At 34.5% G+C, this 12,173-nt stretch overlaps 3 protein-coding genes across 3 annotated transcripts; all 3 read right to left on the bottom strand.

Moving 5' to 3' along the window:
* Positions 1 to 316: 316 nt before the first annotated feature.
* LOC105633731 (putative E3 ubiquitin-protein ligase ARI2) lies at positions 317 to 4,507 on the bottom strand. Its single transcript, XM_012216370.4, has 7 exons — positions 3,919 to 4,507; positions 3,594 to 3,626; positions 3,239 to 3,518; positions 2,337 to 2,817; positions 1,246 to 1,806; positions 738 to 882; positions 317 to 653 (listed from the first exon to the last, which is right to left on the bottom strand). Exons 1-6 carry the CDS (start codon positions 4,057 to 4,059, stop codon positions 786 to 788), a joined length of 1,593 nt encoding a protein of 530 aa, XP_012071760.1. The 5' UTR covers positions 4,060 to 4,507; the 3' UTR covers positions 317 to 653; positions 738 to 785.
* Positions 4,508 to 5,064: 557 nt separating this feature from the next.
* On the bottom strand, positions 5,065 to 7,468 carry RPS9 (ribosomal protein S9). Its single transcript, XM_012216371.3, has 2 exons — positions 7,022 to 7,468; positions 5,065 to 5,508 (listed from the first exon to the last, which is right to left on the bottom strand). Exons 1-2 carry the CDS (start codon positions 7,352 to 7,354, stop codon positions 5,221 to 5,223), a joined length of 621 nt encoding a protein of 206 aa, XP_012071761.1. The 5' UTR covers positions 7,355 to 7,468; the 3' UTR covers positions 5,065 to 5,220.
* A 974-nt stretch (positions 7,469 to 8,442) lies between these two features.
* On the bottom strand, positions 8,443 to 11,596 carry LOC105633733 (MATE efflux family protein). The gene is made up of 9 exons (XM_012216372.3): positions 11,107 to 11,596; positions 10,822 to 11,017; positions 10,041 to 10,386; positions 9,868 to 9,954; positions 9,697 to 9,753; positions 9,363 to 9,601; positions 9,153 to 9,271; positions 8,979 to 9,065; positions 8,443 to 8,892 (listed from the first exon to the last, which is right to left on the bottom strand). Exons 1-9 carry the CDS (start codon positions 11,386 to 11,388, stop codon positions 8,836 to 8,838), a joined length of 1,470 nt encoding a protein of 489 aa, XP_012071762.1. The 5' UTR covers positions 11,389 to 11,596; the 3' UTR covers positions 8,443 to 8,835.
* Positions 11,597 to 12,173: the final 577 nt, after the last annotated feature.

The raw sequence follows: 12,173 nt of genomic DNA, 5'->3' as shown, positions 1-12,173 counted from the left end.
ACCAAACTAAATTAAATCAATTTAATTTGATTTTATTCTATATATAGTTTAATTCAGTTCAGCTTTTATTTAAAAATCTTTAATACATTCAGTTAGAAATGATTTGATTTGATTTAATTTAATTTAATCCAACTAAATGCTATTAATTATTGAATATGGAAAATTCTTGCCTAAGTGAGTTTTCCTGAGAAAATTTATATAGATCCGATCTAGGTAAATAGCTCAGAATACCCACAAATTTCTAATAAATCCTACATAAATCATCCATATTGGTATGAATCACTCGTATAGACTTCTTAGAAATAGAAATAATAAATAAAACAAATAAATAATACCCGCTATTTTCTTTATTTAAAAAAAAAAAATGAGATGGGGACAGGATAATAGCGAAGTAAATGCTTATGGCAACGGTAAATGAAAAGCCAGAATCAAGTTGTGCCCCTAAAAAAGCCGTTGATAATCGCTATATTAATCATTCATCACACCAAAAATAATGCAGCTATCTCTAAGAGTTCTCCTAGCATATCTTCCGAGCACCGAAAACCCACCACAAATCGAACTCCTAGAAGCTCGATGGAGCTCCGTAATCATTGTATATTTACATGTGTCAGCAGTTTTAAGCCGGTGTCGATAATCTTCTTAGAAGGAAGATACTGTTCCAAATTACAGGAAAAAAAAAAATTTGATGAAACTAAATTTAAGTGGTGGAACAAAAGAAAGGATTTTTGAATGCATACCATTTATGCCACTGTTATGCCATATCAGCACAGCGCTTGTGCCCAAAGTTAAGAGCTTCTGAAAACACCTCTTGACTTGTAAGGAGCTATCTTATGAACTGTCCATTTTAGGGAACCCAACAGATCATTCTCGATACAGTCATATCTGCATAAGATCAATAGGTTCACATAAGAGATGTGGACCACTAGGCATAAATGAAGAAAGAATTACAAGATTCTTAATACAATTGTGTCAAGGCAGTTTGTTTTGGAATTCTATTTACTGGGTCGCTCCTCCCATTTCACTCAACACAAATTGCACAATAGAACCAAGAGTTACCTCATTTCACAATTATATTATAATAATAAAGGATTCATATAACCGATCCTAGCTAGTTTGTGATTAAAGACTTAGTTGTTATTGTGCATTAATTATAATGGGTTTGAATTGCATCTAGTGCAAATTCTGCTCAAACCGGCTAAAGTTGTTCTGGATATGATACCATTCAAAATTTTATAAAGAACTTACAAATTTCGGCAGAGATTATCAGTGGATACTGAAACCGCAATGATCCTCATTCTTAAATCCAAAATTTCATCCTCATTATACTGGTCAAATTGCTCTTGTAGAAACAAGGAGAGCTTCTCAACATTTCTCTCAAACAGCTGCTGTTGGTTCTCAAACAAGTTTTTTCTCATTTCCTTTTCCTCACCTGTCATCTCATCTTTGAGCAAGTCATTGCCAAACACATAATATGCAAATGGATAGGTAACTGAAAGAATCCGCCTTGATCCAAAGAGTATGTATAGTCCATTCATTAACCAACTAAAATCTAAACTGGAAGCTTTAGATCTGGATTCCAACTCTTCTAGTGCCAGTATCTTTCTCCTTAAGTTTTCCTTAAGTTCAGATTCAAGCTTCAAGGAATCTAAATGTGCCTTATATCTGTTATGGTAGTGAATATAACGCTCCAGATCTCTTTTTGCACATGCAGTTTTCTTCACCTGGTCTTCTTTGTATCGTCCACAACTGTGATTAACTATACTTGTCCAAGTATGCTCCCTACCAGTGGCACCACCACATAGCCAACTGCACAAAGAGGACAAGTAATTAAAAAACATATCATTAAATGACCTAAAGAACTAGTAAGGACTAGAAGAGCATGATTCTATCCCCAACTAAAAGTAGCCAAAGGACAGAGGCCTAATAAAAGTTACCTCTATTGCCAGCACAAGAACGTACCTAGTCAACCGTTTCATAATATAAGTTATCTATATTAGCCATTTCTCTCAATGGTTTCATAAAGCAATAAAATAGGTTCAAAATAAAGTCATTCTCCAGGTTCTCATCAGATAATTCCACAATGTGAAATTGGTGGAAATAACATTAGCAGGTCAAACCAACCGCCGCAGTCTACCCATTAAATCACATTCTCAGCCTTGCCTCTTGGGTAGAATCCATTGAGATTAAGGCAAGAGGATGGAAGCTCAATGCATTTCAGCAAAAATAATTAATGCACCTCCCACATCCCATAATAATCCTACCAATAATAAAAGAAGAAAAAGAAGAAGCAATAGAAAGGAGAAAGGAGAAAGGAGGCAGGAGACAAAAATTCTCACCAAAATGCTTGTCCACAAACACAGCATACTAGGTTGCATCCTCCATTCTTTTCAACTAGCTTGTGACATTTTGGGCAAGGTTTTGTATGGACTGTAATCCAATTAACTGTCTCCGATTCATCCCGGCATTTCTTGGACCAGAGTTCCCACATTATGCATGAACAAGGTGAATGTGCTTCAGACAAGCAACTAAAACAAAATTGTTTACCACATGCACATTCAACCTCACAAGGTTCATCATCCTCAACTCTTATAGCATTTCCACAATGTGGAACACTAGGGCACCATTTAACTCTTTTATTATCCTCAATATAGGATTCAAAAAGAAATCGATCAAATTTTTCTGCAAGGCTAGAATATTCCACGCTAAGTAAATATCTAATTTTTGCATCATCACACACCGCATTGCACTTGGGCGCCATGCACCTAATGCGTCTACTCTGGCCATCATTTATCTTCACAATAAAATGCTGAATCCAACCTAAAGAGCATGTGAAAAAATCATATTTTTTCAGGCATCAGAAAGCTAATATAAAACATAGAAAACATCTGCACATATAAAACATGAGAAACAAAGCTATACGATAGTTCAGGACTTGGAAAAATCTATACTGAAAACTGAGCGAAGATGATAACAAAAGTCTCCTACATCTTTATCTTGCGCCAGGAAAGGTAATTGTTCAGTGATTATACTTCATTATGAATCCCATTAATAATTTTTTTATCAACATTTGCTATTTTGTTTACAAATATTTGTACAGATTTGGTAAGAAAACTCAAAATGTAATCCATTGAAATGATCTTAGAGTGCAATTTACTGTTCTGCCTACCATCAAACAGTAAGGACTTGAAGCTTTATTTTGTTAACTTGTTAAGCAGACCAATTCTAGCAGTGTACTTACAGCTGTTGCAGAAGAAGTGACCACAGTCCATGGCAGTCACCTCAGTAGCACATACATCATCAAAGCAAATAGTGCACTGGACTACAGATGGTGACTGGGAGATGATTAGGCCATCGTGATCCATGATTGTCACTCCAGCTTCAGCATACAATTTATCTTTCCCAATCTCTATTAGAGACTGAAGCAACCTATCAATGTCCCAACGATGATGGATGAGCAAACTCCGAGCCTGATGCTCCTGCAGTGACAGCAAGTCCATTACTTTGCGAATGTCCTCCCTCTGCAAAATTAAACATATTACTGTAAACAATACCATTACTATTAAACTAACAACTAGTAATGGTAGGCATGTCACCTGTGCAGCCAAGAGAGATTCTTTAGTGATCACCTGCAAAGAAACAAATTGAAGAAGCGTTATCTGAAACTGAAAACCAGGAATAATGATCATAAAAGAAAAATCCAATTACAACATGAAAATCCTGTGCTACACTTATTACATTGTGAAAATTCTGGGAATTGAACAGTTGAAGTTAATCAATCCTCAAAAATCAACCTGCCCAATTTGTCGTATACATGTATTCACATGTGCAATTCTTTGACTAATAAATTATTAGAGGGAAAGACACCAAAATCCTGAAACAAAAGTTACCGCAAAAAGATTCTGAAACCAAAATCCTTACCTTAGAAGAGGGACTGCTCGTGTTGGCTGCCACTACGTCACTGTCGACTGGAAACTCATCTACAGAATCTTCTTCATCATCATTATAATACTCCTGGTAATCTTGATAATAATCATCGTCGCTACTCACATAATCCCCCATTTAGCCTTTTTTTTGGACTATACATGCATTTAATTAAGGAAAGAAGAAACAGAGATCAATTTTCTGGGTAAAGATTGAATAAAAACGAAAGAAAAACCCTGTTTTGGTGATGATCACGTCAATGGTAGATTGAATTGGGTTTGGTTTTAGCTTCTTTGTTGATGTATTATCTACAGTAGAAAAACGACTTTCCCGTTAACGGAACAGAACCCTTTCTTCTTGATCAAAAATTTGACGGCGAAAGATTTCTTCTAAGTTTCGAGCTCCTCATGGTTTGGTGGTTCCGTTATTTGTAACGCTGCTGGGCTGTTACTGCGACTGACCTATGTTTTTGTAATGTATTTTAATCAATTTATATTTGAGGAAATTTTGCCGGTTGGCTGCCATAATCAAACTAGTCGACTTTGCTTTTGTAATTTGTTTGGTTTAGTTGCTATATTCATATACTACGAAATAGCGTGACTTGTATACCAAAAGCTACGTGGGTTTAAAGCGTTGGAGGTCAAAAGCTACCAATTGACATATTTGCGTACACGCCTTTAAATTTCAATTCTCAAAATATTTTATTACTTACTGTTAAAAATTAAATACATAAATTATCCAGAACTTCGCACTTTTTGCTTTCGTCAGTTAGTTTAGAGTCCAAGACAAAGTCGTACAAGGGTCTAAAAAGTCTTGGTGGATCATTAAACCTCTATAAGATGTTTCATTTTTATTGGGAAATTGAAACTCTGACAGTGATTACAGTCTGAACTCTAGAGAGCCATTGAACCACTAGTACACTGGTTGAGCTTTGTCCTTCAACGTAACCTCAAAATAAGGTTGAAAGTTAGACGTCGTTTTAGGTTCGGTTGTAAACCATATCTAATGGCTGAAAATCATTACTGTTTATCCTCTTCACTGGCGTAGAATATACCTCGTCTTAAATCAAACCTGTTAACCATCGGTCTGGACCCCCAAACAACGTGATTAGTCTTTGCCTTCCAGGCGAAGAATTGGTGCCAATAAAATCAAATAGCAAAAGTTTTTCAACATTCCACTAGCGTTCAAAGTACAAAATTTCTGAACCCAAAAACAGTAACATGATTTGCTTACATGCACAACGAAAAAGAATGTATATAAACAAAAGCCTATAATAGACATATAACCGTGAATTGCAACTCAACGTTTAGAAAACTGGGGTGCCTTGCGAGCTTTCTTCAGACCAACCTTCTTCCTCTCAACAATTCTCGAGTCCCTGGTGAGAAGCCCTTCCTTTCTCAAAGGGGATCTGTGGCTCTCACTCACCTTCAGCAATGCACGGGCAATGCCAAGGGAGATTGCCTGTGCCTGACCTGAGAGGCCACCACCATGAGCTTTGACAAATACATCATAGCTATTCTCATACCCCAAAGTTACCAATGGGACTTTAACATATTGAAGCCATAAAGGATTCCCTTGAAGATATTCCTGCACAGTATCCAAAAACCCAATTACTCGGAATATATAAACATTAGGACACAGAAAGAGCTTCTTAGGTATATTCATAGGAACCCAAATGAGGCATCATTTATGGTCATGCCACAACAGGTGCCAGTCAGAGTTGAGCCATAGATTTCTCCTCGTCTATATCAGCTGGAGAAGGTTTATTGTCTATGGTACTATATGTAAGAGCATAAAAGGGACCGGTCATTCAAGTGCGCAAAGGAAGTTGGGAATATAAACCCAAAGCAAACTTAATCAAGAGATAAGGTAACTATTCCGTGCACCAGGAGAGCTGTAAGGACAACAAATATACTTATAGAACATGCAAATTTTCCACACAGATGTTTCTAAAAATCTATAAATAAAATTTGACAAATGCACAAGTCATTAAGGAAACAAGCAATCATTTGAAAAAAATTATACATTAACAACAATCAACGATTCAACATTCATAAATTATGATGCCTAGAAAGTGTATCAGGTTAGGAACATCATATTTAAATAGTCCACAATTTTCTACCAGGGCATAGTGTAGAGTATAATTGTTAAACAAATAGGCCAACATAAATCATATAATGTACGAAAGAAAAATAGACACCAGACAGCCAAGGCAGATAAATATTTGGTAACTACAAAGTGAATCTATCAGAATCAGAAAGATTAACCATTTCCTCCCCTCTTTATCCAAGCATGTTTGAAAACACACAATATACTGTAACATAAAAATCCATGCAAAATTTCTGAACTTAAGCCCACCAGGATATGAATCCCATAACACAATAAAATATTGGAACCTGTTTCCTCTAAGCTTGAACAGTTGACCTTGTTATCAGCAGAGCACTAATTTTGAACAGCATGAGGAATATTATGCTGTATATATACAAATACAAAATGGTAAAGAAGGGAAAAGTACTACAACATGTTCTGATGTATGGATGACTAAAGAGCTCTCCTAATTGAAAGAAAATTGATGGTACATGCTTAGAAGATTTCAAAACAGCATGTAATTAACAAACCTGTGATCACAACAGATCATAAATATACGACATTGAAAAGGACTAAAACCATCCTAACGCAGATTGTAGCTATGGACAGAAATTACCTACCCAAAGTCATCAAATTATAGAGTTAAAACTATAATTTCCCGTAGAAAAACACCTATACAAAGTCATAAAATTGTAGAGTTAAAACTATCGTCTAGCAATGTCTTCTTGATTTCTTCTCATAAAAGAATACCAAAGAAATGCCTTTGAGTTCATTATTCCAAAGCACTACAGAAGCAGGAAAAGATATATGTTTCTGTACTAAAAAAGTGTGCTTCCTAACCATAATCCACAAATCTATGGTTAGGATTTGCAATGTCCAGGGAAATAGACAGATGAAATATGGATCAAGTAATCCAAACAAATTAAACACTGTAGTCGTTCCGACATCCCTATAGCAAATCAAACAAATTAAACAACTTAAAGCAGGCAGCGATAGAGAGAGCAGAGCAGACCTTCGCGTCACGGTAGTTGATGATAACTTTGCCTGTGCCTTCTTGAAGAACCACTCTAGCAATGGCGCATTTACGGCGGCCCGTGCCGATGATAGTTTGGGCGGCGAATCCACCGGGGAGCCTTGATTTAACTAATTTCTTCAAGTCTTGAGTTTCGGATTCGACGGGAGAGGCAACGGTGGCCAATACACGAAGACGAACAGGTCTCGAATAGAGGGAGAGGGAAAGGGATTTCGATTGTGGAAATGAGAAACTGTTTGGTTTTTGCGAAATTTGTGATGAGAATGAAAGCGAAGACAAGGATGAGGTGAGGGAGGAGATTGAGATTGACATTTTAATTTGATTTTCTTTGAACTCTTCCTTTGCGAAAGAGTATAGAGTTCAGTGACAGAAACTGATGTAGAAGGAGGATTTTGAGCGGGTGAGGAACCGGTCTAAGGGGATAACGTTTGGCAGGTTGATTACAATGCCTGTGTCGAATCGGTGTCGTATTATGGAAGGAAACGACCACGTTTGAGAAGAAAAAAGATATAATTACAATGTCATAGGAGAGAAAGTTGAAATTTATTTCTACGAACATTGCAAATATGTATTTGAATTCATTTGATATCAATTAATTTTATAAAATTTTAGATTTTAATAAAATTATAACATGGAATTTCATTTGGTTTTGATTATTCCTATTAAAATAAATGTTTATAATATTATTCAATATTTTCATTTAATGGCAATTAATTTTTTGCCCAGTAATTATATGAAAAATATTTTTAATAATTCTAATATACAATAATTAAATTCAAAAGTAAAATTTTTGAAATATTTAAAAATATTAGTGAAAAAATACAATAAAATTATATAATGATCGATAAAAAAAGAAAGTAATTAAAACTAATAAAGTGTGTGATCCATGAACAATTAGTTTTGAATAATAAAGAGAAAAGTTATAAAACATTTATGATAGCTTTGACTTAAAAAAAAGAGCAAAATATAAAATTTTATCATGCTCTTAACCTAATTTGAATTAAATAGTTTATTTAATTTTTATCAATTTGAAGAAATAAAATACAATTTCTCCAATAAAAATTGTTTTTTATTGTACTTAAAAAGTTATAAAATTGCTCTTGATTTGATTGTATTATTATCATTATTTTCTATTCAAGAGACTGAGATTAATTCAATTTCAAGAATTCATTTATTGCTTTTGATCTCTGCGAGCAAATGACATTTTAAAAATAAAATAATAACTGACAATTAATCAAAAAAAATGTTGAAAATTTTAGCAAATGAGAAAAAAAAAAAAATTCTTGTTGAGGAGAAAAATGAAATTAACAACCATACAAAAGTCATAAATGAAAAAGATCCATAGCGTTTAGAGAAAACAAAAACGGCAATGCTAAAATGAAAAGTCAAAACGACACCTATTGAAAATAAAAAATAAACACCATTTCAGATATGAAATTAGAAGGGGTTTAACACCTATTGGTTCTACTTAACAAAAGGATACAATCTAATAAATAAAAAGAAACATAAATCCGTTATTGCAAACAACAAAATTGATGTATCACAATTTCTGAATTACAAAGCTGCAGATGTTACTTCAGCTGAGGCGATACACTTAATTAGAGCCATCTCACTACATCAAGATTCTTGATTGGTGCAAACAGTGTAGAAAGAAAAATTTATAGCTACAATCTAAGAATTCATTTCTGCTAACTTGAACGAGTTAACACATGATTTGTTAGCCTCCCACCTTCTCCGCAAGAGCAACAATCACCATCCTTAATCTTCTGAAATTTTGTAACTTTCTGTTCAGATCAATGCTCTCCAGCTGATCCTCCCCATTTCTTCACACGGCTCTCTGCTTCTTCAGCCTGCATAAACAAGAAATTTTAGAAGGAAGAATAAACAAGAAAATTTTAGAAGGAATGAGAAATGCAGAAAGAGTAGATGAACTGACTTCTCTTTTCCAGTTAGTTATTGAAGTGACTACAATCAAGATTATTGTCTGCAAACAAATTCCTCCAATCATCCCTGACCAAATACCCTGCAACCCAGAAAATCAGAAATGAATCTGCATATCCTTTTGTTGAAGAAATTATAATTGAAGTTGCAGAGCACATATATAGTTTACCACAACGCCAAAAGAAAATGTGAAACCCAAGACGATGCCCGCCGGCAATCCAACAATGTAGTAACAAGCAATATTGATGTATGCGACAAGTGCTTGCCATCCAGCTCCAACAGCAACGCCTTAAGGAAATTTAACAAATAGGGAGAAAAGAAAAAATTAACATTTTACATGGTCATTTATGAAATTTCTGATCAGGTTTTTGATGCTTACCTGATAAGACAGGCTGAAGGCTGTTTAGAAGTACGGTAACTCCTAGTAAGACAGCAAGTTTAGTAGTTTCTTTAGCAACAGCATCACTTGTAGTGAAGAGGTAAGGGAAATAATCTCTTGTTGCATAAACCACAGCCATACAAACAACTCCTATTGATATGGATGTCACAGAAACTACTATCACAGAGAATTTCGCCAGCCGAGAATTTCCAGCTCCAAGTTCATTTGATACTCTCACACTGTAAGATAAAAACAAGAATGAGCTTTTCATAATATGTATCCAGTTGCTAGCTAATAATGTGCAGAACAAAATTCTAGTATGAAGACACATCACCTTATAGCAGCATTGAATCCAAGTGCAATCATTGCATCCCATCCTTGTATGTTCATACTGCAAATATATATATGTAGAAACAAAAATTTGATTAAAGTAATCATCTTTATGAACATACAGCCAATTTATAAAGCAATTCATTATCGAGAATAGAGAAAAGAAGGCAATTACCAGATAGAAATGGCATCAACTGGTATGAGAGGATTAGGCAAACGACCCGTTACAACCACTAGTATCATCAAATACCAAAACTCCAAGCTGCAATTCAATTTTGTACAATAAGATCATCAGTATCAGTGGAAAAAAGAAAATTTGAAGAGGAAAAAAGAAATTTTATATTTTACCATAACATAATAGCAGATGCCAAAGAAAGCTTGACAAAACCCCACAAGTCAGAAAATGCAAGCCATGAGAATCCACTCCAAGCGCCATCTGATTTGGTAATGAAAATGTATAATAATTGCCCTATAACTATGAGCCACCATGAAGTGTTGAGAGTAATAGCTGCTCCAGTTAAGCCCCATCCAAGCTTCAGAATCAGTAACCAGCTGAAAATTGCGTGCAAAACAAGTACTACAGCTGATACCCATGCCATTACAAACACTTTCCTCTGTGATTGCAAGAATTTTTGAATTGGAAAGTTCATTGCATAAGCGAACAGTTGTGGAAGCATCCACAAAGCAAATTTCCCTGTGACAAATGCCCCATTCAGGAGTAAGCACTAAGCATTCTGATTCTGTATAAGTAAACATAAAGTAGGCTTGGATGTGACCTTTAAGATTAATTTCAGTTCTTCAATATTAAAAAAAAAAAAAAAAAAATCTCTTAAGAAATAGAATAAATAAATACTATTGCTGTTTAGTTCTAATCTTGTTGTTTTCTCTAATCAGGTTTTGATTAAGATTTAAATTTGCAATCTTGTAGCTCTTAGATAATTCAATTACCACTCATACTTTGAGATAAGGTTTTGATTTTGACCAATGAGGGTCTTCTTTTTTTGTTTTTTTTTCTTTCAATAGATAAGCCAAAGGTTCAACTAGTCAACAAGAGTAAAAGAAAAATTATGTCGTAAAAACAAAAAAGAAGAAGAAGAAGATGAAGAAGAAGAAAGGAAAGAATAGTGACCTGCAGCATTAGAGATTTCTGTAGTCTCTCCAATGAGCTCTAGAATAGGAGGAGACCAAACATAAACAGGAACCAATAAGCATGCAGTAGTCAACAAAATGACCCATGATCTCTGCATGTATATACCCAACATTCTCAGCTTGCCCGCACCATATGCTTGCCCACACAGTGTCTCCAATGCACTTCCCATTCCCAACTGCACCATTCAACACAGAAATTAGTTTACTTAATTTTAATTTTTAAACAAAAGAGTAATTAGAAAAAGAAAAGAAGAAGAAGACTGACCATAACCCCAAAGGCAAGACCAGCAATAACGGAATTCTCAACGGAGACGGCGGCTAGTTCAACCTCACCGACAAGGCCTGCAAAAGTTTGAGTAAGTGCGCCAAGCGAATATTGACATATAGCAGTGAAAATAGCAGGGCCAGCGAGCTTCCATAGCCTTTTTGACTCTTCTCCAAACTCTTTAATAGTGCTTACAGGCTTGTGTTCTTGATCGCCATTGTTATGGTTATCAAGAAGTGGAGTTTCCATGGCCACGGCTTCTGTGCTATAGATATTAGACATTTACTACAAAAAGATTTGGTTCCCTGAATCAAGTATTCAAGTGGTAGAGACTGAGGGAGGCTTTAAGTTAAATGATTAATGATCTGTCGTTCTTGGATTACCGGGTAGGTAAATAGAGCCAAGACTAAATCAGCAGCAAACTTTCTTGAAAGGTTGTTACAGTTATTTGTGGACGACGTTGATGACAAATGAATGAAGGTTTGTTGTTAATACATAAATTATTCGGTTCACCTATCATATAGATAAGTTTGAAATTCTGGTTCTAAAGTAACTTGTCAGTTTCCGAGCTAGAAGTCACGACCCTCTCATCTCTTGTACTCATTACGACTAGTATCAATTTTACTCTTGTCTTCCATATATTCAATTTTATCTAGTTAATAATAATATCAATTTTTAAATGATTTTTAAAAAGAATGCAGCGATTTAATGTGATCAATGAAAATTCAAAAATTTTTATTTGGCCGACTTTTTCCTCTAAAAAATGTAAAACAAATACTTACTTTTTTACTTTTACCTTTTTTTGGTTTTTAACTCCATCTTAGCCTCCATTGGTCCAAAATGCTGATTTTCTAGAAATTATATTTCTCAGAATTATAATTTGTATTCGTATGTAAATCAATTTCTTAGGAAATAAATTACTCTCAAACTAGAAAATTACAGTAATATTCATATTATAAATTTAAGTGAATTTAAATAATATAATAAATTTATTATACTTAATTAGAAAAATGCAACTTTCTTTCCCGTATCCAAGGAATTTACTTTCTTTGAGAAAAAAAAAAAAA

Source organism: Jatropha curcas, chromosome 9 (genome assembly GCF_041381405.1).
Source record: "Jatropha curcas cultivar XTBG-Jc1 chromosome 9, XTBG_Jcur_1.0, whole genome shotgun sequence".
Taxonomy (NCBI): domain Eukaryota; kingdom Viridiplantae; phylum Streptophyta; class Magnoliopsida; order Malpighiales; family Euphorbiaceae; genus Jatropha; species Jatropha curcas.
The sequence above is the reverse complement of the archived record's forward strand: the minus strand, read 5'-3'. Positions and strand labels throughout refer to the sequence as shown.